General features: G+C 46.7%; 1 protein-coding gene across 1 annotated transcript in view; it reads right to left on the minus strand.

Annotated features, from left to right (window-relative positions):
* Window positions 1-17182, minus strand: part of LOC107297944 (putative endothelial lipase) — a 22063-nt gene extending 4881 nt beyond the window's left edge. Inside the window, exons 1-5 of the mRNA XM_015827309.1 lie at window positions 17080-17182; window positions 7702-7898; window positions 5050-5229; window positions 3377-3488; window positions 1086-1310 (exon numbers count right to left, since the gene is read on the minus strand). Of these exons, the coding sequence (XP_015682795.1) occupies window positions 1086-1310; window positions 3377-3488; window positions 5050-5229; window positions 7702-7898; window positions 17080-17182 (817 nt within the window). The remainder of the gene's footprint in view (window positions 1-1085; window positions 1311-3376; window positions 3489-5049; window positions 5230-7701; window positions 7899-17079) is intronic.
* Window positions 17183-23766: the final 6584 nt, after the last annotated feature.

A 23766-nucleotide genomic window follows, 5' to 3' on the forward strand; every position in this document is an offset into this window, starting at 1 on the left:
CTTCCTCCTCCTCCTCCTCCTCCTCCTCCTCCTCCACCTGTCCAGTTTAATGAAAATAAGGACTAGAGGGTGACATGATAGCAATCTTTCCAATATCTAAGGGCCTGCCACAAAGAAAAAAGGGGTCACCCTCTTGAAGGTAGGAAAAGAAGTAATGGATGGAAACTAATCAAGGAGAAAACCAATCTAGAAATAAGGAGAAATCTCCCGACAGTGAGCACAATTCATCAGTGGAACAGAAGTTGCCTTCAAAGGTTGTGGGTACTCCATCACTGGAGGTTTTAACAAGAGATTAGACAGCTATTTGCCTGAAATGGTCTAGGGCAGGGGTAGGCAACCGTGGCCCTTTTATGACTCGTGGACTTCAACTCCCAGAATTCCTGAGCCAGCCTGGCTCAGCTTGGAAACCTCTCCCTTTCCCCTCAGCATGGCTGGCTCAGGAATTCTGGGAGTTGAAGTCCACGAGTCATAAAGGAGGCCATGGTTCCTCCATGCTGGCTGAGGAATTCTGGGAGTTGAAGTCCAGAAGTCATCAAGGGGGCCAAGGGGGCCTACCCCTGCCCAAATGCCTGAATTTTGATCACGTGACCGTGAGGAAAAAACATTTAAATATTTAAACCAGGGGTCTTCAAACTTGGCCCTTTTATGACTGGTGGAATTCAACTCCCAGAATTCCTCAGCCAGCATGGGGGAAACTATGGCCCCCTCATGACTGGTGGACTTCAATTCCCAGAATTCCTGAGCCAGCACGGCTCAGCCTGGAAGCCTCTCCCTTTCCCCTCAGCATGGCTGGCTCAGGAATTCTGGGAGTTGAAGTCCACCAGTCATAAAAGGGCCAAGGTGGCCTACCCTTGCACTAGACCAAACGGACTCTTATGCCAGGGTATTCACTTCTACAAGGATTATTTTACTAATACCCTTGTTTGATATGAACTGTCACACTCCCTTCCTCAGAGAAATAGCTGTCCATCTCTGAAGAAATCCCCGTTTTCCCCTTGGAAAGGAGCCCAACACGGCCTTCCTGCCTCCAGGAAGCCCCTGCTCTCGGAAGCCACTCCACAGATCAAGCGGAAGAGTCAACTCACCGCCTAAAGCCAGCGTTCCCAAGATGTCCGTAAGCCCACATCCTGGCTGGATGTCTCCTCCATTGGGGTAAATGTCAATGTGACCCACGGGCATCTGGATCCCGATGCTGATGCCCAACGTTTCTCTCGTGTACGTGTGCAGGACATCCACAAAATCGGCATCATCGGGGGACAGACGTCTGCTTGGATCGGCTCCCTCAAACATCGGCCCGGCTGGATCCAAGCCTGGAATATCCGAGGGATCTGGTTAGCCCTTCGCCATAATTGAAGGCCATCGTTGTTCTAGAACAGGGGTCGGGAACGATGGCCCCTTTATGACTTGTGGACTTCAACTCCCAGAATTCCTGAGCCAGGAATTCTGGGAGTTGAAGTCCACAAGTCATAAAGGGGCCATCCTTCCCCACCTCTGTTCTAGAGGAACCTGGTTCGTACCTTATCAGAAGAATGGTTAGTCTAGATCAGTGGTTCTCAACCTTTTTAATGCCGCGACCCCAACCGATCGTAAGTCGAGGACTAAACCGGTCGTAAGTCGAGGACTAAACCGGTCGTAAGTCGAGGACTAAACCGGTCGTAAGTCGAGGACTACCCAACCGGTCGTAAGTCGAGGACTTTCCCTGCCCGGGAGCGCTGCGCATGCGTGGTTCCGCCCCCTGCGCCAGCCGAGGCGTAGCTGGCAAGCGGCAGAGACGGAGCAGGCCGACCACCAGCTGGCCCAGCCCAAGGGAGGTAAGGCACCCGCCGGAAAAGGGGGGAAAAATGGTGGACAAAAAAATGGTGGACAAAAAAAATGGCGGACAAAAAAAATGGCGGACAGCCTTGCTTGGCGTCCCCTGTGAAATGGTCGATCGACCCCAAATGGGGTCCTGACCCGCAGGTTGAGAACCACTGGTCTAGATCAGGGGTAGGCAACCTTGGCTCTTTTATGACTTGTGGACCTCAGCTCCCAGAATTCCTGAGCCAGCCTGGCTCAGCTTGGAAACCTCTTCCTTTCCCTTCAGCGTGGCTGGCTCAGGAATTCTGGGAGTTGAAGTCCACAAGTCATATAAAAGAGCCAAGGTTGCCTACCCCTGGTCTAGACCAGCAGCAGGGACAAACTTTATTCTACCTTAACCATTAGGTTATGGTGGATGTCATGGTTAATTTCCAAATTTGGAGGTGGGTGGGTACCTAGAACCCAAAATTAGCTTTCTGGGGCTGCACAGAGCCCATGGCCCACCTATACATCGATCTGCTTAGTTTTTTTCCAAAGAAGGGAGCTACATTTCTCATAAGAGAAATTTCTCATTTGTTATCTAATAGAACTTGCATCCAACATATAGGCAATCTCAGAAGAGGAAAAATGGAAGAAGATTTTCATTCACGAAAGAATTATGAAACTTTTGTGCCTCCCATTTCCCCGACAAAGTGACTTTTGGGGCAAAACTGTCGTGCATAATTTCAGCAATTTTGAGACCCGCAAAAGCGGGGTGGGGATTCTCTCCTAGCCTTGGGGTTACAGGCTCTCTGGTCTGCAAGGAGAATTATAACGTAGATTCTCCGTGAGATGCAAAGTTTGGAGAAAAAATATTCTTGGCAAATTAAGGTTCTGGGTGTGTGCACGCAGACCAAAGGGGACACACGCACATACTTAAACACACGTACACACCGAGCTGGGAAGAAAGGTTTCACTGACGACCCCTTCCAAAAAAATGTCTTTTTTTTTTCATGTGGCAATTAAGGTTTAAGGTTGGACCGAGGAGTGAAAATCCGCCACTAATGCCAATAAAAGCTCTTTTTCTTAATCTTTCTCCTGTATAACGTAGGATCGAGAGCGCCAGAAGTCAAAAAGCTGATGACATGGCAGAAGAGAGACGAGAAAGCAGGGACCCAAATGAGAAGCCCGCCTGCCTTCTGACTTTGGCCCCGTCCACCACTAACCACAACCCAGCCTTGACCAAACACAGATCTGCAATTACCCCCAAGAACATGCGCAGAAGGCAATCTAGACAGAGATCGGTTTACCAAAGGCTATTTCGAGTGGGATGGCTTTGATTAATTACTCGAAGTTGCACACACAATTTACTCAAGGTCGACTAAGTCAAACTTGGCAACTTGAAGACTTGTGGACTTCGACTCCCAGCCATGTTGAAGTCCGCAAGTCTCCAAACTTGCCAAATTTGGGCAATTCTCTTGGGCTACAAAATCCCCTTTTTTTTTGCACTAAACGGGACATCAAGCAGTTGCAGAAACGCGAGGCCAACCGCTGTAATGTTTTGGGAAAGCAAGAGAAAGCCGCCAGGTGGTCCCCTTACCTGTAATTCTTCCAATAGTCCCCCGGGCATAGTTTCCAGTGTAGCCAGCAATGTGGGCCCCGAGACTGTAGCCAATCAGATGGACGTTCTTGAGTTGGAAGTCCTTCTTCTCCTGCAACCATGAACAGGAGGAATAAATCTTTTGCTGCTGGTGACTCCACCACATTATTTAACAAATGGACGAAACCTCATGCTACAAAATTCGTCCCAGAAAAATAGCAATAGCAATAGCATTCAGCCTTACATACCCACCCCCTAGCCCAGGGGTAAGCCACCTTGGCTCTTTTATGACTTGTGGACTTCAACTCCCAGAATTCCTGAGCCAGCCGTGCTGAGGGGAAAGGGAGAGGTCTCCAAGCTGAACCGTGCTGGCTCAGGAATTCTGGGAGTTGAAGTCCACGAGTCATGAGGGGGCCATATAGTTCCCCCCTGATGGCCCAGGAATTCTGGGAGTTGAAGTCCGCGAGTCATGAAGAGGCTTAGGGCAGGGGCAGGCAACCTTAGCTCTTTTAGGACTGGTGGACTTCCACTCCCAGAATTCCTGAGCCAGCCATGCTGAGGGGAAAGGGAGAGGTTTCCAAGCTGAGCCAGGCTGGCTCAGGAATTCTGGGAGTTGAAGTCCACGAGTCATGAAGGGGCCACAGTTTCCCCCATGCTGGCTCAGGAATTCTGGGAGTTGAAGTTCACAAGTCATAAAGGGGCCATGGTTCCCCATGCTGGCTCAGGAATTCTGGGAGTTGAAGTCCATGAGTCATAAAAGAGCCCAGGTTGCCCACCCCTGGTCTAGACTCTAGGCCTAGGGTAGGGGTCTTCAAACTTGGCCCTTTTATGACTGGTGGACTTCAACTCCCAGAATTCCTGAGCCAGCCACACTGAGGGGAAAGGGAGAGGTTTCCAAGCTGAGCCATGTTGGCTCAGGAATTCTGGGAGTTGAAGTCCACCAGTCATAAAAGAGCCCAGGTGGCCTACCCCTGAGCTAGGCCATTCAATTCTAAATGTACGTATAGTTAAAGTTAAAGAAGGCCTCAGTCCCAATGCCAAACTACCGGTACATAAAACAGCTTGGAAGACCAGGCCTGTCTAATGGGGAGGAGATTAATTAAAGACAGAAGTTGGCTAATCAACTGTGACAAGGGGGGGAGGGGAGAAGCAAATTCAGATTAAGGAACAGCTGCCAGCTGCAAGGGACGAGGCCTGCCTAGCCTACTCAGATCAGCAAAATCAATATGCGCGTAAAATAAAGGCGAGTCTATCGCTTTTGGACTAAGATCAAGTGAGGAGGAGGCTAATATCTAAGATCTGTGAAACGATGTGTTTGCTACTCCCCACTTTTCCCAATGACAGCAGGGACCTCACTCGATTAAGGAGCAGATAAGCCAAGGAACGATCATTAAACAATTAGGGATTAACCAAGCAGATCTGAGCCAGATTGGCAGACAGAAAGGGATTGAGGCTGCTGTGCATTCTCACACAGGTTGCGTCCCAGAGATATCTGGTATGCAATCAGCCCGAATTGTTTCCTGTCCTCACCTTTTGGGCCCTCGGCCAGCTTTGTCCTACCGCTCAAACAAACTCTTGAGTGTGCAAATGTGGCGTTTCCAAGCATCGGCTTGGAAAGGCTGGGCTGTCGCTTTCTTGTGCCACTTGCAGAGTGAAACGTTTGCAGAAATTACCTCTAACCAGTCCAGCAGGCCTGCGAGTTCTTTTCCAACCACCCTGGTATTGTTGACGGCGATGGTGTAGAGTTGCTGGGCCAGAGCCAGCCAGTTCACCACCACCACGTTGGCTTCCTTCTCACGCTCCTGCAGAGCGGAGACCAGGGTGTCCAGCCATCTCTCATACATGCCCCCCATCTGGAAGAAAAACCAAGATGTGGCCCCAATCTAGTCCTAGGAAGATCGTAAGCAGGGCTTGACGTCTTCAGTAAATACGTTTGGTTTTTTTTTTAATAGAAGGATGCAGGAGTTCACACATTTAATAATAATAATAGTAGTAGTAGTAGTAATAATAGTAGTAGTAGTAGTAGTAGTAGTAATAATAATAATGATGGTGATGATGATGATGATAACAACAACAACAACAATAACAACAACAATTTGATTTTAGACAGAAATTTGTGTATATTTATCATGGTTTTTATTATCGCCTGTTCACTGCCCTGAGTCCCGTAAGGGAGATAGGGCGGTATATATAAATAAATAAATAAATAAATAAATAAAATTAATAATAATAATAATAATAATAATAATAATAATAATAATAATAATAATAATAATAATAATAATAATAATAATAATAATACAGTTGGAAGGGACCTTGGAGGTCATCTAGTCCAACCCCCTGCTCAGGCAGGAAAACCCAGACCATTTCAGACAAATGGCTGTCCAGTCTCTTCTTCCAGTGTTGGAGCATTCACCGCTTCTGGAGGCAGGTTGTTCCACTGGTTAATTGTTCTAACTTTCTCCTTAGTTCCAGGTTGCTTCTCTCCTTGATTAGTTTCCATCTGTTGCTTCTTGTTCTCCCTCCAGGTGCTTTGGAGAAGAGCTTGACTTCCTCTTCTTTGGGGCAGCCCCTGAGATATTGGAAGACTTGCTATCATGCCCCCCCTCGTCCTTCTCTTCATTAAACTGGACATTCCCAATTCCAGCAACCGTTCCTTATATGCTTTAGCCTGCAGTCCCCTAATCATCTTTGTTGCTCTTCTCTGCACTCTTTCTAGAGTCTCAACATCTTTTTTACATCGTGGTGACCAAAACTGGATGCAGTATTCCAAGTGTGGCTTTACCAAGGCATTGTAAAGTGGTATTAATACTTCATATGATCTTGATTCTATCCCCATTAATGCAGCCCAGCACTGTGTTGGCTTTTTTGGCAGCTGCAGCACACGGCTGGCTCCTATTTAAGGGATTGTCCACTAGGACTCCAAAATCCCTCTCACAGTTGCTACTATTGAGCAAGGTACCCCTATACTATACCTGTACATTTGGTTTTTCTTGCCTAAATGTAGAACCTTACTTTTTTCACCATTGAATTTCATTTTGTTAGATAGCGCCCAATGTTCAAGTCTGTCCAGGTCCTCCTGTATCCTAAGCCTGTCTTCTGGATGTATTATGTAGCTCAGCCCTTAGAAGTCACTAACTGCCTGTCTTTGTTTGAACTGTCAGTTTGTCTGGGGTTATAAACTGATATTTTCCTCTGTTTTGGGTGGGGTGGAAGGAACGACTACACCATATTTTTTTTCTTTCCAAAAGGTGGAAAAATATTTGGGAATGATCCTAAACCTCAAGCTGCGTTTTACCAGGGAACGTGGACAGGCACTGACTTAGCGACTGGTGGAATTCCAATTCTCAATAAAGGAGAAAAATTATATTTCAGGGTTGAAATGAAGAGTCCTTGGTCCTCTGTGAACTGGGGTGTTTTTTTATCTTAACTAGGGAGTGCACTGATGATATTACCTAGTCTGGGTAATGAAACGTCTGCTAGAAAACAATCCAGCTCAGCGATTCCCAATTATCTTCCCAGGAACAAACAATCGAATACTTCCCGATTATTTGAAGGGCATCACACTTAGTATTCTCCAGCCAGTCTTCCTCAGGAGAATTCCCAGCAAGCTCCAACTTTTTCATGGCTCTGGAGCACCCATTACCGATTCTTTCTGCCTCACCATGCTGAAATTCATCCAGGGGGAACCTTGCAAACAATAGCCTGGTAGAATTAAATGAAGTTTCACGGTCTAAATCAGGGGTCTTCAAACTTGGCCCTTTTCTGACTTGTGGACTTCAACTCCCAGAATTCCTCAGCCAGGCACGCGTGCCTGGCTGAGGAATTCTGGGAGCTGAAGTCCACAAGTCATAAAAGGGCCAAGTTTGAAGACCCCTGATTTATATGGTGCCAGACTGACCACATCAGAGCCAAAGAGAAATCAAATCAGAGGCTGAAAATGCAGATTAGGGTGTTAGGCCATAGATCAGGGGTCTACAAACGTGGCCCTTTTATGACTTGTGGACTTCAACTCCCAGAATTCCTCAGTCAGCATGCCTGGCTGAGGAATTCTGGGAGTTGAAGTCCACAAGTCATCAAAGGGCCAAGTTTGAAGACCCCCTGGTCTATTCTAAATAATAGAAATGACCAGTGTAGAAAGTACATCCCATCAAAAAAGATGGGCAGTTCAAAGCTGTATATAACTAGATATGTTATATACAGGTGTACATATCTAGGTGTCTAGATATGGCAATGCTGCCAAAAATCAGTCACTGTAAATGATCACCGCTTTAATTGGGGAGCTTGTCACGTTTCAAGGAGCTCAGTAAAGTCCTTTTACTTACTGTCCATCCATGAATAACAAAGAAAGTCTTTGCGGAGACGTTGAAGTTGCAGTCATCTAGGAGATGGTCTCGACCAACCGTGAGGTAGCAGTCAGCATCATCCAGGTCTGGAGTGGTACGAACAATGAACTTCACTTGTAGATCCCGGACTTTAGATGGTTCTTCTCTCAGCTTTTGCACTTGAGAAACGCTATCATCTGGAATAAAATATGCAGAATTTAAGATCATTCATCTGTAAGTGAGGTTGACCAAATAAGCTGAACAAATACGGGTAATCCTTGTCTGCAATAAATAAATTGCAGCCAGTTTCCAAGCGTCTGAATTTCGATCACGTGAGAATGGGGGTGCTGCAATGGTCCATAAATGAAGGCAGGACAAGAAGCAACGGATGGAAACTGACCAAAGAGAGAAGCAACCTAGAACTAAGGAGAAACTTCCTGACAGTTAGAACAATTAACCAGTGGAACCACCTGCCTCCAGAAGCGGTGAATGCTCCAACACTGGAAGTTTCTAAGAAGAGACTGGACAGCCATCTGTCCGAAATGGTGTAGGGTTTCCTGCCTGAGCAGGGGGTTGGACTCGATGACCTCCAAGGTCCCTTTCAACTTTATTATTTTTTTTTTATTTATTTATTATTATTATTATTATTATTATTATTATTATTATTATTATTATTATATTATTATTATTATTATTATTATTATTATTATTATTATTTTTATTATTATTATTATTATGTCCCTTCCAACTTTATTATTATTATTATGAATCATCGCACAGTCAGCCAGATGTTCAGACTGGATTTGGCATTTTTGTCTACCTATCGAGTCCTTCCCAAGGACCTGGGATAGGCAGATGTGGATGTTTGATGGTATTACAGATCTCGTCGCAGGATGGAAGCAGTTCCTAGTAAGGCCGCCTTTTGCAATTGACTGATGGCGAATTTGTCAATGCCGATGATGGTGTCCAAGTGGGGCTCCAGTTGTTTTGGGATTGCACCCAAGGCGCCTATTACTATTGGTACCACCCTTGCTTGCCTTTGCCACAGTCTTTCTATTTCTATTTGTAGGTCTTTATATTTTGTTATCTTCTCCACTTCTTTCTCGTCTATTCTGCTGTCTCCAGGCACTGCCACGTCCACTATCCAGACTTTTTTGACTTTCTTGTTATCGACAATTGTTAAGTCCGGGGTGTTATGTTGCAGGTACTTGTCTGTTTGAATTCTGAAGTCCCAGAGCAGTTTAACTTGATCATTTTCTATGACTTTCTCTATTTTATGATCCCACCAGTTCTTGCTTGCAGGCAAATGATATTTCTTGCAGATCTTCCAATGCACCATTGTTGCTACTTTGTCATGCCGCTGCTTGTAGTCAGTCTGTGCGATCTTCTTGCAGCAGCTTACCAGGTGGTCCACTGTTTCTTCAGCGTCTTTGCATAGGTGGCACTTACTACTACTACTACTACTACTATTATTATTATTATTGTTAATGTAAAAACAGTCATACGTCACTTTTTTTCAGTGCCTTTGTAACTTTGAACGGTCACTAAATGTTGTAAATCAAGGGCTACCTGTACAGAATCTGCCTTCCTACTTGGTGCCCCTGAAATGTGTTGGACTTCAGCCTTCAGAAGTGGAAACTGAAATCCACATTCGCAGGAGAATATCACATCACATACTTCACAAAAGCTGACTTCATCTTCAACAGCTATCATCAATTGCTGGTATAACCTGGCCCCTTTCCCGTGTGCATTCACTGAGAAAGCAGAAAGGTTTTAGCATCTGAAAAAGATCTTTCCACATGTCATCTACTTAGGTCTGAAGAATGTCTACCAGGACTTCCCCATCTCCACAAGCTGATTCAATACGTATCTGGCAGCTTTTCAAACTATTAAATGCTCTCATGGGAACTGGCCTATGAGTCAGTTGCGCAACCCATAGCTAGAACTCAAGCCACCAAGGAATGATTGCAACCAAATAATAAATCCTGAGACAATGGAGACCTCAAAGAGGTCAATCAATATTGTGTATCTCTTTATCATGCTAAGCTATTTTTACAACTGTAAAGCTTCTGGGTATTACGTTTCCACAGAAAACCCAATCAACAGGGCCAGTTGATTTGGAGGATGGCCTTTTCTCAGTTATATCTACCCGACCATCAAGGGTGAAAGAGGCAGTATGGGTCCCCTTTCTTAAGAAGGTCCATCTAGTGCAGGGCTGGGGAACCTTGGCTCTTTTATGACTTGTGGACTTCAACTCCCAGAATTCCTGAGCCACAAGTCATAAAAGAGCCAAGGTTCCCCACCTCTGATATAATGGAACCAAGAAGATGGAAACCAGTCAAGGAGAGAAGCAACCTAGAACTAAGGAGAAACTTCCTGACAGTGAGAACAATTAACCAGTGGAACAACCTGCCTCCAGAAGCGGTGAATGCTCCAACACTGGAAGTTTTTAAGAAGAGACTGGACAGCCATTTGTCTGAAATGGTATAGGGTTTCCTGCCTGAGCAGGGGGGTGGACTAGATGACCTCCATGGTCCTTTCCAACTTTATTATTATTATTATTATTATTATTATTATTGTTGTTGTTGTTGTTGTTGTTGTTGTTGTTGTTGTTGTTGTTATTAAATAGGTACCACTTTGGTAGGAAGTACTGGTAACAGTGTGATGTCATGCTGGCCACATGACCACAGAAACATAGAACATAGAATAACAGAGTCGGAAGGGACCTTGGAGGTCTTCTAGTCCAACCCCCTAAAACGTCTTCGGACAGCACTGCCTCATCTCGACACAGAGATGAGAACCACCCCCTATGGTCGTCAACAACCTCCTTTATCTTTTTTTAAACCTGCCCTTTCTTCCATTTTTATCCTCCTTTAACTAGCCAAGTATCCTAGGTTGAGAATGGGCCACCAAGCACCCAGGCTGGCTGAACAGGAGGAAGAATTTGGACCTATCCTAGTCCAGGTAAAGTAGGACACAGCTTATTCCACCAAATTTCTCCTGCTCTTTGAACATCTGCTGTGCAAAGTCAGTTTGTTTTCAAAACTGCTGGAAAGATTCTCCACACCTTCTTGGCAGCAGCTGAACTCTCAATCAATCAGAATAGAGCTGGAAGGGACCTTGGAGATCTTCTAGTCCAGCCCCCTGCTCAAGCAGGAGAACCTATACCATCTGAGACAGGTGATTGTCTAGTCCAGTGTTTTTCAACCTTGACAATTTTAAGGCATGTGGACTTCAACTCCCAGAATTCCACAGCCAGCAATGCTGGCTGTGGAATTCTGGGAGTTGAAGTCCACATGCCTTAAAATTGTCAAGGTTGAGAAACACTGGAAGTCTCTTCTTAAAAATCTCCAGTGATGGAGCGCCCACGATTTCTGGTGGCAAGCTGTTCCACTGGTTAATTGTCCTCACTGTTAGAAAGTTTCTCCTTAATTCCAGGTTGCTTTTCTCTTTGATGAGTTTCCAACCATTGTTTCTTGTTCTTCCCTCTGGTGCTTTGGTGAATAATGTGACCCCCCTCCTCTTCCTTGTGGCAGCCCCCAGATACCGGAACCCTGCTATCATGTCTCCCCTGTTTCTTCTTTTCTTTAGACGAGCCAGACCCCAGTCCCGCAGCCGTTCTTCGTATGTTTTGGTCTCCAGGCCTTGGATCATCTTAGTAGCTCTTCTCTGCACTTTTTCCAAAGTCTCAACATCTTTTTTTGTGATATGGTGACCAGAACTGGCTGCAGTGTTCCAGGTGTGGCCTCACTAGGGTTTTATAAAGCGGTACTAATACTCCGCGTGATCTTGATTCTATGCCTCTGTTTATACAACCCAGGATTGTGTTATCTTTTTGGGTTGCTGCTGCACACGGCTGGCTGACAGTCAAGTGATCGTCCACAAGGACTCCAAGGTCCCTCTCACAGTTGCTGTTTTTGTTCTCCTAGGCTTGCAAGTTGCAAAATGGGAACAGGGTGGAGTTGAGCATGCACACGAAGCAGTAGTTAGTCTGGACTGACCCAGCGCCCTTGTGCTATAATTGTGACACCACAAGCAGCTCAGAAGTGCATGTCAGTGATCAAAAGAGGTGTTGGTAGGAGGGGTTTTCAATACAGGCGGTCCTTGACTTTCAACCACAACTGGGACCAGAATTTCTGTTGCTAAGCAAGGTGGTTATTCAATGAGTCATGCCCAATTTTATGAGCCTATTGCAGGGGTAGGCAACCTTGGCTCTTTTATGACTGGTGGACTTCAACTCCCAGAATTCCTGAGCCAGCATGGAGGAACTATGGCCCCCTCATGACTCGTGGACTTCAACTCCCAGAATTCCTGAGCCAGCATGGCTCAGCATGGAAACCTCTCCCTTTCCCTTCAGCATGGCTGGCTCAGGAATTCTGGGAGTTGAAGTCCACCAGTCATAAAAGAGCCAAGGTTGCCTACCCGACCGGATAACCTAAACAATTTGTTTAGTGACGTCAACAATTCGCCTAGGGTGTCAGCACCTGGAACAAACAGCCTTTGGCCGACCCTTCCAGTGTTTACCACTAGTGTACTGAGACCCTACAACGTTGGGAGTATTTGTGTTCGACCGACAATTCACGGGTTTAAAACTAGTACACCGGTATCCCTACGGCGCTGGCACATAAGTACGGGGACTGGTTGTTAGTCACATTTTCAGTGCTGTTCTAATTTTGAACGGCCACTAAACAAATAGTAAGTTGAGGACTTACTATTCTGTGGAAGTTCTCTTGCTGTTTTTCCCCCAGTAACCTTGAAGGCTTCTGGGTGGGGAGGGGGGGAATGTTTAGAGTCCCAGTGTTTCTCAACCTTGACAATTTTAAGGCATGTGGACTTCAACTCCCAGAATTCCACAGCCAGCATTGCTGGCTGTGGAATTCTGGGAGTTGAAGTCCACATGCCTTAAAATTGTCAAGGTTGAGAAACACTGGTTTAGACTGTTGTAACTTCACTGGTTCTGTAGCTTGAGAGGGCACAAGGTTTCAGGGGAAATACAATATTTGGGGGAAGGGGCAATTTCACCTTGAGAGGTGTGCTGAGGTCCCCAAAAAGGGGTGTCAGAAGAAATTAAAAAGTCCAGGTGGAGCTGAGATTGCCCAATCAAAGCTTTTTTTCAAAGTGTGTTGCATGACAGCATTTATGCAACCCATTTTTTGGGTGATTCAATCAAGCCATTTGCTGCAGTTGCCCAATATTTGGAAACAGAAGCTAATATAATGGGGAATTCACCCCAACTAAATTTAGCACATCAGAGGGTAGGCTAGATATTTAAGGAAGCGCCTGAAGGCAGGACAAGAAGCAACAGATGGAAACTCATCAAGGAGAGAAGCAACCTGAAACTAAGGAGAAACTTCCTGACAGTTAGAACAATTAACCAGTGGAACCACCTGCCTCCAGAAGCAGTGAATGCTCCAACACTGGAAGTTTGTAAGAAGAGACTGGACAGCCATTTGTCTGAAACGGTATAGGGTTTCCTGCCTGAGCAGGGGGTTGGACTAGAAGACCTCCAAGGTCCCTTCCAACTTTATTATTATCATTATCATTATCATTATCATTATCATTATCATTATCATTATCATTATCATTATTATATACATCCAATGAGGATTCAGCCGATGACCTGCTTGTTCCAAGTGCGTACAAGTCAGACACTGTGGGCATCCTTAGCATGCTGCCAAATACACACTGGCTAATTGCATGCAGACTTTGTACAATTGTGTCCTGGAATACCACAGGCCACAACACCTGCAGAAGGGAGGCAGAGTGTGCACTAAACAAACTGTTGTAAGTTGAGGATTACTTGTATTGATTATGCTCAATAATATTATATCATTATATTATATACAGGCAGTCCTCAACTTACAACCACAGTTGAGCCCAAAATTTAGGTTGCTAAGTGAGAAATTTGAGTTTTGTCCCATGTTACGACTTTTCTCGCCACAGTCGTTAAGGGAATCATTGCAGTTGTTAAATTAGTAACATGGCTATTAAGTGAATCTGGCCTCCCATTGATTCTGCTCGTCAGAAGGTTGCAAAAGGGGATCACATGACCCCAGGGACGCTGCGACCGTCATAAACGTGAGTCAGTTGTCAAGCATCTGAATGTAAATCACGTGACCACAGGTCATCACGTGAACCGCTGTAAGTTGAGGGCTACTTCTACTCAGTAATATTATATTATTAATTATATTAGGAATGCTAGGCCTAGGCCAGGGGTAGGCCCCCTTGGCTCTTTTATGACTGGTGGACTTCGACTCCCAGAATTCCTGAGCCAGCATGGCTCGGCTTGGAAACCTCTCCCTTCTCCTCAGCATGGCTGGCTGAGGAATTCTGGGAGTTGAAGTCCACCAGTCATAAAAGGGCCACGTTTGAAGACCCCTGGTTTAAATATTTAAATATTTTTTCCTCACAGTCACGTGATCAAAATTCAGGCATTTGGGCAGGGGTGGGCAACCTTGGCTCTTTTATATGACTGGTGGACTTCAACTCCCAGAATTCCTGAGCCAGCCACGCTGAGGGGAAAGGGAGAAGTTTCCAAGCTGAGCCAGGCTGGCTCAGGAATTCTGGGAGTTGAAGTCCACAAGCCATAAAGGGGCCAAGGTTGCCCACCCCTGGTATAGGCAGACTTGCTTCTGATCGATGCCAGTTCTCCTCCTTTTGAGCAAAAGTCAAACGGGGCCTTTTTGTGGCTTTGAGCCCGAGAAGCATCATGAGAAGCATCACCTCAGAGGAGCAGAGGTGAGACAGGTCTATACTTGCCGCTGTGTGGCAGCAACCTTACAAAAACCTCAGCTTAATTTGCAAATAGATAACAGAAGCTGAAATAGCAATATACAGCTGCAATTAAGGCTTATTACACTACCTATAGTGGCACCTGGATTATCGTCTGTGGCTCTCCTACCCCTTGTAGTCATAAAACCTGTTGAACAGCCTAGACTCGGCGCACATCAAAGAGACAACTTTTTCTGGAAAGGACTTCTCCAAAGTTCTCTCTAAACCCCAAGAATATGGAGGTCAACAGAAGGATTCAACAATGAGATATGAACTAAATTTCATTTTTGATGTGTGCCATTGTGCCCACGGTATAAAAAATGACAATAAAGGCTATCTTATCTTATCTAAGTACGCTTGTGGCCTTGGGCAGCGCTTCGGATAGAGTGAAGCAACAGCCTAAATCAGCGCCTGCCCAACAAAAGCCGGAGGGAAGATGTGTTAGGCTCAGTTGGCAAACGAATCCACCCTCATCTCAATAACTCACAAACTCAGCTTCATCTTCTAAACCATGGTTTATGGCATCAGTGTTATAACGTGGCATGTTGTGTCACACGGTTTTGATGTGCAGACCATCAACTGCAAAATTTGTTCAACTGACCAAGCCCTACGCAAGCAAAAACACTGAGAAATAGCAGAAATTCTGAATTTTACATAAGACACGGCATTTGTCAATAGCTGTCCACTTCTGAGGATGTCTGAAATGGTGTAGGGCAGTGGTGGCGAACCTATGGCACGGGTGCCAGAGGCGGCACTCAGAGCCCTCTCTGTGGGCACGCACACCGTCGCCCCAGTCCTAGGCCTTCAGCTGGGTTTTATAAAACCTTTTCGCTTTAGGCCTCCGCTGCCGTGTGCAAAAAAACAAAAGGTTCAATCAGTCAATTTCAGCTTCTCGCGGGGAAAAAAAAGATCTTGCAAAGTTGAAATTGATTGATTGAACTTTTTAGTCCCACCCAGTCTGCCGTTACTACCTCAGCCATGCCCACCCAATGGGCCACGCCCACCCAATTGGCCACACCCACCTGGCACTCGACGATGCATAAGTGGGTTTTGGGTTGCAATTTGGGCACTCGGTCTGTAAAAGGTTCGCCATCACTGGTGTAGGGTTTCCTGCCTGAGCAGGGGGTTGGACTAGATGACCTCCAAAGTCCCTTCCAACTTTATTATTATTAATAATAATAATAATAATAATAATATTATTATTATTATTATTATTATTATTATTATTATTATTATTATTATTATTATTATTATTATTATTATTATTATTATTATTATTTGCAATGAATGAATGAATGAAGGAACAAATGAACTCCAATGGGGAAAGAAAAACACCAGGAGAACTTACTGATCAGACAATTGAATTCAAGAGGAATTTGTGCCATAAGACAATTTAAAAACTAAGGCATCACCCGCATGTTTTGCTATTATGACGATGCAATTTAATACCGCCTGCAAAGCAGGGTAAACTACAATTTTGCTACCCATGGAATGGAATGGAATAGAATAGGGCTGGAAGGGGCCTGGGAGGTCTTCTAGTCCAGCCCCCTGCTGGAGCAGGAGAACCTTACGCTCTAGTCTGTCTAGCTAGCATCTCCCTTTTTCGCTTTAGCTGGGCGAACGCCTTCAACTATTTGAAACCGTGACTCTATTACTTATAAAGCGAGAGCAGAGATCCGCCAACGTCATCAAACCCCTGACTCCGATAAGACCACCGATAGAGTTACCCTATATTTAGAAGCGATCCTATCATCCCGCTTCACGTCACATCACACGAGCTGCTCGCTTGGGGTCTCGGCGCAACTAGGGGAGTCTCCGCTCGGGGGTGGCGGCTCCCCCCCTAAAGCGCGGCCAGGCCGGGGCTTCGGGACCCCCGCGCACCGCCCGTCGCCGCCTCCGGGGACTCCCGACCCCCAAGACGAGCTGCGAGAGTGCAACTTCGAGGTCCCCCCTTCTTAGGCAAACCGGCCCAAAGTCTCCGGGGGTCCGGAGAGGGGAGGAGGAGCGCCCGGCGCTGGGAATGCGCCCCGGGAACACGTGGCCGCGAACCCCAAGACCGAACCTCGCGCTTTCCGCGCCCAAGTTGCAGAAAAGGCCCGCTGCCCTTTCCCCAAGGAAGCGGCTCCCGGGAGGGGCGGCGGGGAGGAGGAGGAGGAAGGTCCGGGCAGGGCGCTTTGACGCGAGGGAGTCCCAAGCGCCGCTCCTTCGCCCGAGCGTCGAACCCGGGTTGGCTCCAGTTCTCACGTGCATCGCCAGATTCACAGCTTTCCCCCCCCTCTCGACAGCCCCCTCAATCCCCTCTTCCATCTCCACTCCCCCCAGACCCCCAAAGGATCCCTCGAGGGGGGAAAAAGCTCCGATCCAGCGGAGACTCCTCCGGGGAAGCCGCCTCGCCCCTTCCGCGCCCGCCAGGTGCCTCGCTGGGCCGGCTCGGGCATCCCCGGGGCTGACCGAGTCCCTGCTCCGGCCGGGCCGGGCCGGGCCGGGGCATCCGAGGCCGGGCGGACCTTCCCCGCGGCGCGCATCCGCCGGCCGCCCTCCCGGGACGCGCGGCCCTTCCCCGAAGGGCGAGCCCCCCCACCCCACCCCCGCAGGGGCTCCCCTTACCTGGGCGGCGCTCCGGCCCCGCGCCCGCTGCGTCCCGGACAGCGGCGATGCGCCCGAGGCTGAGCAGGAGCGGCAGCAGCGGGAGGACGGGGCAGGCGCGCATGGCTCGCTCCGCGCTCCGGCACCGGCAGGCTCCGCTCGGCTGGCGGGAGCAACGCGGGCAGCGCGAGGCGAGGAGGAAGAAGAGAAAGAAGAAGAGGAGAAAGAAGAAGAAGAAGAAGAGAAAGAAGAAGAGGAAGAGAGGAAGAAGAGAAAGAAGAAGAGGAGGAGGAAGAAGAAGAGGAGGCAGAGAGGCAGAAGAGGCAGGGGCGTCCCCGGAGCGGAGCAGAGCAGCAGGAGCAGCAGCAGCGCGTGCGGCGCCTCCTCTCCGGCGGGGCTGGCGAGGGAGCGGGGCGGGGGGAGGGCGGGGGTCCCTCCTAAATAGGCGAGGGGCGCGTCACCTGACCCGTGGCCAGAGGGGGACGGCACTCCGGAGGCGCCGGCTCCCGGGCGCTGATTGGTCACGCCCCCCCTGACGTCGCCCCAAAGCCGGCCAAAAGTGTCAATGAAGCGCCGACACACCCACCCGCGGGGGGGGGGCAGCGGGGGNGGGGGGGGGGAGACCCGGTTGGGCCGGGCGGGGGCCCCGGGACTGCGTTCCCACGCGGACACGCTCCCTCCCTCCCGGCACGAGAGGCAGGGCGTCTCCCGCGGGACGCTCGCCCCTTGTTGGGGATCCCGTGGGAAACGAGAACAGGCGGACCCGGAGCTGAAGCGGAGGTCCTAGGAGGGCTTCGGTGGGGGGAGGGAAGCGGTCCCAGCCCTGGGCAAGGGGGGGGCTGTCATTTGGAACAACGCCCTTGCGGTGTAATAATAATAATAATAATAATAATAATAATAATAATAATAATAATAATAATAATAATAATAATAATAATAATAATAATAAAGGTGGAAGGGACCTTGGAGGTCATCTAGTCCAACCCCCTGCTCAGGCAGGAAACCCTACACCATTCCGGACAAATGGCTGTCCAGTCTCTTCTTAAAAACTTCCAGTGTTGGAGCATTCACCGCTTCTGGAGGCAGGTAGTTCCACTGGTTAATTGTTCTCACTGTCAGGAAGTTTCTCCTTAGTTCTTGATTGGATTCTCTCCTTGATGCGTTTCCATCCGTTGCTTCTCGTCCTGCCTTCAGGTGCTTTGGAGAATAGCTTGACCCCCAATTCTTCTTTGGGGCAGCCCCTGAGATACTGGAAGACGGCTATCCTGTCCCCCCTCATCCTTCTCTTCCTTAAACTAGCCATGCCCAGTTCCAGCAGCCGTTCCTTATATGTTTTAGCCTCCAGTCCCCTGATCCTCTTTGTTGCTCTTCTCTGCACTCTTTCCAGAGTCTCAGCATCTTTAGTCCAAGAGCCCTGGCCGCCTCCTTCTCAACAGCCAACTTCGCCCTAGTCCAGGTGGCAACACAGCCTGGGGGGGGGGGGTCTGATCAGGATGAAAATCCCAAGAGACCCTTCCCCTGCCCCTCCCCTCCCCCCACATGTGCTAGAGGGTCGTTTTTCCACCCCCAACTTTGTGGAGAGAACCGGACCTGCACTTGGACCCTGAACTTCCCAGCCGGAGGTGCTTTGGAGAAGAGAGACACCAGGCTGCAATTCGGGTTTGGTTCTGCAGACAGCCCAAACTCTTTTTAGAACCCTTTTGTTTAGATTAATAGAATAACAGAGTTGGAAGGGGCCTTGGAGGTCATCTAGTCCAACCCAACTCCAACTCAAGCAGGAGACCTATACCAGTCTCTTCTTGAGAGCCTCCAGTGATGAAGCTCCCATGACTTCTGAAGACAACTTCTGTTCCACTGGTTGATTGTTCTCCTGAGTTCTAGGTTGCTTCTCTCCTTGGTCAGTTTCCACCCGTTGCTTCTTGTCCTGCCTTCAGAGCTCTTTGGAGAAGAGCTTGACTCCCTCTTCTTTGGGGCAGCCCCTGAGATACTGGAAGACTGGTTGAATCTCTAGGTTGAATCTCTCCTTGATCAGTTTCCATCCGTTGTTCCTTGTCCAGCCTTCGGCTGCTTTGGAAAATAGGTCCCCGTTACACTTTTAGCAGCATCCTTGATGGGTGGTGTGTGTGTGTGGGGGGGTTGCTGTCGCCAGATGTGAGGATGGCCACCCATTTAGACAGCTATACAGGTAATCTTCAACATACAATCATTCATACACCTTGGAGAAAATGACTAAAAAACAAATAGACTTTAAACCAGAATTATTTTTGTTAGGAATAATAGGAGTTAATGATGAGCAAGACTGCAGATATCTAATACTACACATGTTAACGGGAACAAGAATTGTATTTGCCCAACATTGGAAAAATGAAAATTTACCAATTGAAGAAATACTAATTAAGAACATTCTAGAGTGTGCAGAAATGGATAGATTGACTTTAAAGATGAAAGAGAAAGAAAACTTGATGTACTTTAGAACATGGGATAATTTCTATCCATGGCTAGAAAAACGAGTCAGAGAGAAAGGAACGTGATACGTAATTTTGAATATATATTAGCAAGAAGAAGGCTACTGAGTGAGGAATTAACATATTGCTTATGATAATTAACTATATCTATTATTGTTAGTTAAATACATGTACCCAGACATTATGCTGTTTGCTAAATAATGTTATTTGGAAAAAACCCAACCCCAACCCTAACCCTAACCCAAATCCAAACCCTAATCCCGACCCCACCTTATCTCTAACCCTAATAAAACTAATAAAATCTATACAAAAAACCCCATACAATCATTCATTTAGTGTCCATTCAAAGGGGGAAAAGTGACTTATGACCTTTTTTCACATTTATGACAGTCGCAGCATCCCTGTGGTTACGTGATCAAGATTCAGATGCCTGGCAATGGATTCATATTTATGACCGTTGCAGAGGAGTCCCGGGGTCATGTGATCATCTTTTGCGACCTGACAAGCAAAGGCAATGGGGGAGACAGATTCACTTAACAACTTTGTCACTAAACAATTACAGTGATTCACTTAGCAAGGGTGGCAAAAAGGATCGTAAAATGGGGTAAAACTCACTTTAATGTCTCACTTAGCAACAGAAACGTTGGGCTCAAGTATGGCCGTTAAGTCGAGGACTACCTGTACTACTTTTTTTACCAGTAGTACAGGGGTGGGGGTTCCTGTTGTCCTCCTCTGGGGCGTTTCTTTGACTTTCCAGCTTAGCCTAAGATTCCCTGCTTATCTCCCGTCCAAATACAGGCTGCCCCACTTAGCCAAGGTCATCCAGCTGCAAGTGAATCTCCTGTCCCCGGAGATAATTTTGATGCCATTCAAGGAGATTAGCTTTGAGCAAGGTTCTTCTTGTTTTTTTAAAAGTTGAAGGGAAGAGAGAAATAAAAGATTGGGGCAGAGGGGAGAGAGAAAGAAAGGGGGGAGAGAAAAGAGAAGGAGAGGCTAGAAGGAAAAAGAGGGAGGAGAGGAGAGAGAGAGAGAGAAAGAGAAAAAGAAAGAAAAGAAAGAGAAAGAAAAAAGAAAGAAAGAAAGAAAGAGAAAGAAAGAAAGAAGAAAGAAAGAAAGAAAAAGAAAGAAAGAAAGAAAGAAAGAAGAAAGAAAGAAAATATGGTGGTTATGAGGAAGGAAGGAAGGAAGGAAGGAAGGCGCATAGACAGACAGGAGGCAGGGAAAGGGAAGGAAAGAAAGAAGGAGAGGGCACAAAAGGGAAGGAAGGGAAGGAAGGAAGGAAGGAAGGAAGGAAGGAAGGCGGATAGACAGACAGGAGGCAGGGAAAGGGAAGGAAAAAAAGAAGGAGAGGGCACAAAAGGGAAGGAAGGGAAGGAAGGAAGGAAGGAAGGAAGGAAGGCGGATAGACAGATAGGAGGTAGGGAAAGAGGGAGGGAAAGAACGGAGAGGGCACAAAAGGGAAGGAAGGAAGGAAGGAAGGAAGGAAGGAAGGAAGGAAGGAAGGAAGGAAGGAAAAATCCTGTGTGTGGGAATCCAAACAGCATTTTGGTCAAGATCACCTCAACCCTGGTAGCGTTCCTAACAATGAATTTTCATCCATCCATCCATCACAATACTGGAGACCTGGCTTCTGACACATGAGCTTTCCATTGATGTACATTTTTTCCAGCAAGGGAACATGCTTTCAACAGGATCTCTCAATGCTATTTACGACATGGTTACTTCCACTCGTCTTAATGTGTAAGCCAATTAAATTCTACTTACAAAGTGCAGGAGGAATAGACCCACACCTTTACTTACCATGTTTGCTGAGGAACTTGGATTATAGGATATCAGGTTTTTGGCACTGAGCTGTACGGCTGCAAAAGATATATTTTTTTAAATTCTTGTAATGGAATAGCAACCTCAGAAAATGCTCCAGTGAACACTGAAGAGGGAGATCAGAAGGAGGTGCTTAGGCTCTAAGTCTTAGATCAGGGGTAGGCAACCTTGGCTCTTTTATGACTGGTGGACTTCAACTCCCAGAATTCCTCAGCCAGCCAGGCTCAGCTTGGAAACCTCTCCCTTTCCCCTCAGCATGGCTGGCTCAGGAATTCTGGGAGTTGAAGTCCACCAGTCATCAAAGGGCCAAGGTTCCCCACCCCTGCCCTATATCGGGTCAACAACCTTGGCAACTTTAAGACTTGTGGACTTCAACTCCCAGAATTCCTGAACCAGCATGGCTCAGCTTGGAAACCTCTCCCTTTCCCCTCAGTGTGGCTGGCTCAGGAATTCTGGGAGTTGAAGTCCACCAGTCATAAAAGAGCCAAGGTTGCCTACCCCTGCCTTAGAGGGGATGCTGATTAAATTTGGGGGCTGAAAGGTCAATTGGAAGAGGCCCCCCTTATGACACGTTTCTCCTGATGTCTGAATCTGGAAATGCAACCTCTGAGAGCGATTGCTTTCAGATGTCGCTTTTACGGACTATCACAAATGCGTCTCCAAATACAGATAGTCCTCGGCTTATGACCCACAGTTGAGCCCACAATTTCCACTGCCAAGCAAGACATTTTAAAAGGAGTTTTTGCACCTTTTTGTCACAGTTCTTAAGCAAATCACTGCAGTTCCTAAGTGAATCATATGGTCGTTAAGCAACTCCATTATCCCCCCACTGATTTTGTCAAGCCAGCTGGGAAGGTTTATAAATGGGGATCACATGACCCCTGACAGTGCAACAGTCATAGGTACATGCCAGTTGCCAAATGGTGAATTTTGACCACGTGACCATGGGGATGCTGCAATGTCAAAAAAGTATGAAAACCGGTCATAAGTCACTTCTCTCAGTGCCGTTGTAACTTTGAACGGTCACTAAACAAATGATTGTAAGTCGAGGATTACCTGTAATAAGAGACATGTCTTCTCCTCAAGGTTTACACACTCGCTTGGCACACCTGCCCACAATGAACTTGGCTAATGACAGGCTGGGCAGAGAACTGTAGACTAATTTCATGAGTTTACACAACACCTTTCGGCTAGAAGTGCTTCAGTGCATTGTACAAATATTGCCTGTTTAATTTTGCTTAAACCAATTCTTTCATTGGAAAAAGAAGGCAAGCTTTGGGTCATCTTGGAGCTTCGCTTGCCAACCTTCTCCACGTTCCACTTTCCAAAAACAGGGCAGCGGAGCACGTATTGTGTGAATGAGCATTCAAGTCCAAACGGGTTTACATTCCCCATTAAGCCTGCTTGAAAACCTCAGTGTGGAGGTAAAGAAAAAAGAAAAAAAAATCATGTTTTGCAATTTCATGATTGGGAATGCCTTCTGTTACTTTTACTCTACTCTATCTACTCTACTATACACACACAAACATATACACTTGGGTGTGTGTGTGTATAAGCAGATGTTTTAATTAAATTTATGTTTGGGTTTGCATGTATAATGAGTTTTATTAGTATTGCATATAGACGCCATATGCAAAATAAAGACGCCATATGCAAAATAAAGACGCCATATGCAAAATAAAGATGTTAAGATAGTTAAAATTTAATAGCTGGAGTAGTGAAAGGGTGGACCATAAGTAAGAACACACACTTGTAGCTAATTGGTTAAACAGAACTGGCCAGGGAATCTGAGCTGTGATTGGTTGCTGTGAGCGTAAAGGGGGCGTTTCCTTGTTTCCCGCCTTTTTTGTCCTGGGTGTGGCCTGTGTGCTCTCCTTGATTTACCTGATGTCGTTCCTGCTCTGTTGATTTACCTCATGATGCTCCTGTTTGCCTCCCTTATTCACTGTAAACACGAATTTATATAAAACCACAAGTTCTTGTCAGCGTCTCTGACTCCATTTGGACACCAACTGCGCAATTCCCTGACAAAAAATAAATAAAACATTACGAAAAAGCACTAGAGATGAGTTGCAGCATCATTTCTGAAGAGCTTATGAGTCTGCAAATTAAGGAGCACATTATTCTCCTAATCCTTACAAGTGGTCCTCACTTTACAACCATTATTAGGACCTGCAACTCAGTCACTAAATGACATAGTCATTGAGACGTCATGTGACTGTGCTTGATTTCCGACATTGGAAGGGGATTCTAGTAATTTGTTTAGTAGGTGACAACAATTCGTGTACAACACTAGTACTGTTCCCTGAAGGACGACTGAACGAACAGGCTTCGGCCGACACTTCTAACGTTTATCACTAGTGTACTACTCCTTACAACACAGGGAGAATTTACACATGGACAACACTTCGTGGACTTAATG

The sequence above is a fragment of the Protobothrops mucrosquamatus genome, unplaced genomic scaffold, assembly GCF_001527695.2.
Source record: "Protobothrops mucrosquamatus isolate PMUCROS unplaced genomic scaffold, P.Mucros_1.0 scaffold3606, whole genome shotgun sequence".
Taxonomy (NCBI): domain Eukaryota; kingdom Metazoa; phylum Chordata; class Lepidosauria; order Squamata; family Viperidae; genus Protobothrops; species Protobothrops mucrosquamatus.